The sequence below is a fragment of the Phyllobates terribilis genome, unplaced genomic scaffold (genome assembly GCF_046119375.1).
Source record: "Phyllobates terribilis strain yellow unplaced genomic scaffold, ASM4611937v1 Scaffold_11__3_contigs__length_659146591, whole genome shotgun sequence".
In the NCBI taxonomy this organism is placed as follows: Eukaryota; Metazoa; Chordata; class Amphibia; order Anura; family Dendrobatidae; genus Phyllobates; species Phyllobates terribilis.
This window is the reverse complement of record NW_027362771.1, coordinates 637,615,157-637,616,869: the sequence shown is the minus strand read 5'-3', so window position 1 is coordinate 637,616,869 and position 1,713 is coordinate 637,615,157. Positions and strand designations below refer to the sequence as shown.

The 1,713-nt window shown below is 36.4% G+C and overlaps 1 protein-coding gene across 1 annotated transcript; it reads left to right on the top strand.

The window, feature by feature from the left end:
* The first annotated feature begins 208 nt into the window (after window positions 1-208).
* On the top strand, window positions 209-1,129 carry LOC141167573 (olfactory receptor 11L1-like). The gene has a single exon (XM_073654961.1). The coding sequence runs from the start codon at window positions 209-211 to the stop codon at window positions 1,127-1,129; it is 921 nt and encodes a 306-aa protein (XP_073511062.1).
* Window positions 1,130-1,713: the final 584 nt, after the last annotated feature.

Sequence of the window (1,713 nt, the reverse complement as noted above, 5' to 3'; positions counted from 1 at the left end):
TAATTGAAACAAGTGGAAGAATATGTAACCAGGACCTTGTATTGAGGATCAGAAAGTTTTTTATTAGTTTATTACTTAGTTTATTAGTGAGCTGTTATTTTTAGCAATGTATGACTTATTTTCTTTTTTTCATTGTTGGACGTACGTTCTTCATTTCTCATTATAATGGAAGCACAAGGACTATTTTTAAATTGATGTTTTACAGGACATGGAAAACAACATATCGTCGGTACATCTTCTTGGATTTCCAGGTCTCCATAGCTTCAGAATTGTCTTCTTTCTTCTACTCATCATAATTTATATCGCAACAATTTGTGGGAACCTCTTGGTCATATCTCTGGTGTCCTACACCATGAACCTCCATTGTCCCATGTACTTCTTCCTGATGCAGCTCACCACATCTGATATCATCTTGTCCTCCGATATTGTCCCAAACATGCTCCTTGTAGTTCTGAACAATGGCTCCTCCATAACTCTTTCCGCATGCATCACACAGTTGTTTTTCTTTGCTTATTCTGAAGCATCAGAATGTTTTTTATTGACAGCGATGTCTTATGATAGGTACACGGCCATATGTCACCCCTTACATTATGAATCTATAATGAGCTCCATGGTTTGCCTCAAACTCATCATTTTATCCTGGATTTTGGGTTTTTCTGCAGCATTCACTCAGTCAATCAACATATCTCAGCTTCACTTCTGTAGGTCTAATGTCATTGATCACTTCTTTTGTGAAATGGATCCCTTATTAGATTTGTCTTGTTCAAGTGTATTCAGGATAAAGGTTCTGGCATTAGTCCTCTGCTTCCCTGTACTGATGTGCCCCTTCCTAATTGTTGTCATCTCCTATGTATATATCATATTTACCATTCTGAGACTCCAGTCCATCACCCAAAGACAGAAGGCTTTCACAACCTGTGGTTCTCACCTACTAGTGGTGTCCATATTTTATGGGGCACTGTTTTCCATTTATTTGGTCCCAGAAACTGGACAATCTATTGCTATACGGAAAATATTTTCCATTTTATACACTGTCGTGACTCCATTAATTAATCCCTTAATTTACAGTTTGAGAAACAAAGACATCAAGGAAGCAATTAGAAAGACCATTTTATCATGTGTTTCATGACCCTGAAATTCGACTCTTTAAAAGTTTTGAAAATCAGGTGAAATTACTGTTTTGATAAGTGAATCTTATGAAATTCAAATTAGTCATATTTACCAAATTTTCCCCCCAAAATTTGTCAACATATGGATGAATGGATGGTAATGAGCACGATTGATATACATAGCTACGTATTTCCTATTTTCAGCTTGCCAAACTGTTGATTTTTAAGTGTCCATCAGAAAAAAGATGCAACTGGTAACTCATTAAAATTCTTGCTTTATTGGAAAAATATAAAAAAATCGTCCTAGCAGAGTAGCAATAAATGTTGACTCATTTCGACCAAACAGCTAGCTAATCATAACATATTGACCAACGGGCTTACCGAGCTTCGGTGTTTCTATATTTGTAGTAGTGAAGATATCATCATGGTGAGTGGAAACCTTTTCTTGGTGATTTCTAACCCTTGCTTGTCCAATGACCCTCCGTCTTTCTCCTAACTTCTTCACTGTTGTTCTGTCAAATACTATCTAAACAAGTTTTTCAGTGTTTTACGGCTTTCAGTCCCTATCTACACATACAATAAACTAATGTCAGTCAACCGTGCC

What these genes read in the sequence shown, in the direction of transcription:
- LOC141167573 (XM_073654961.1), top strand. Translation starts at nt 209, where the DNA reads ATGGAAAACAACATATCGTCGGTACATCTTCTTGGATTTCCAGGTCTC.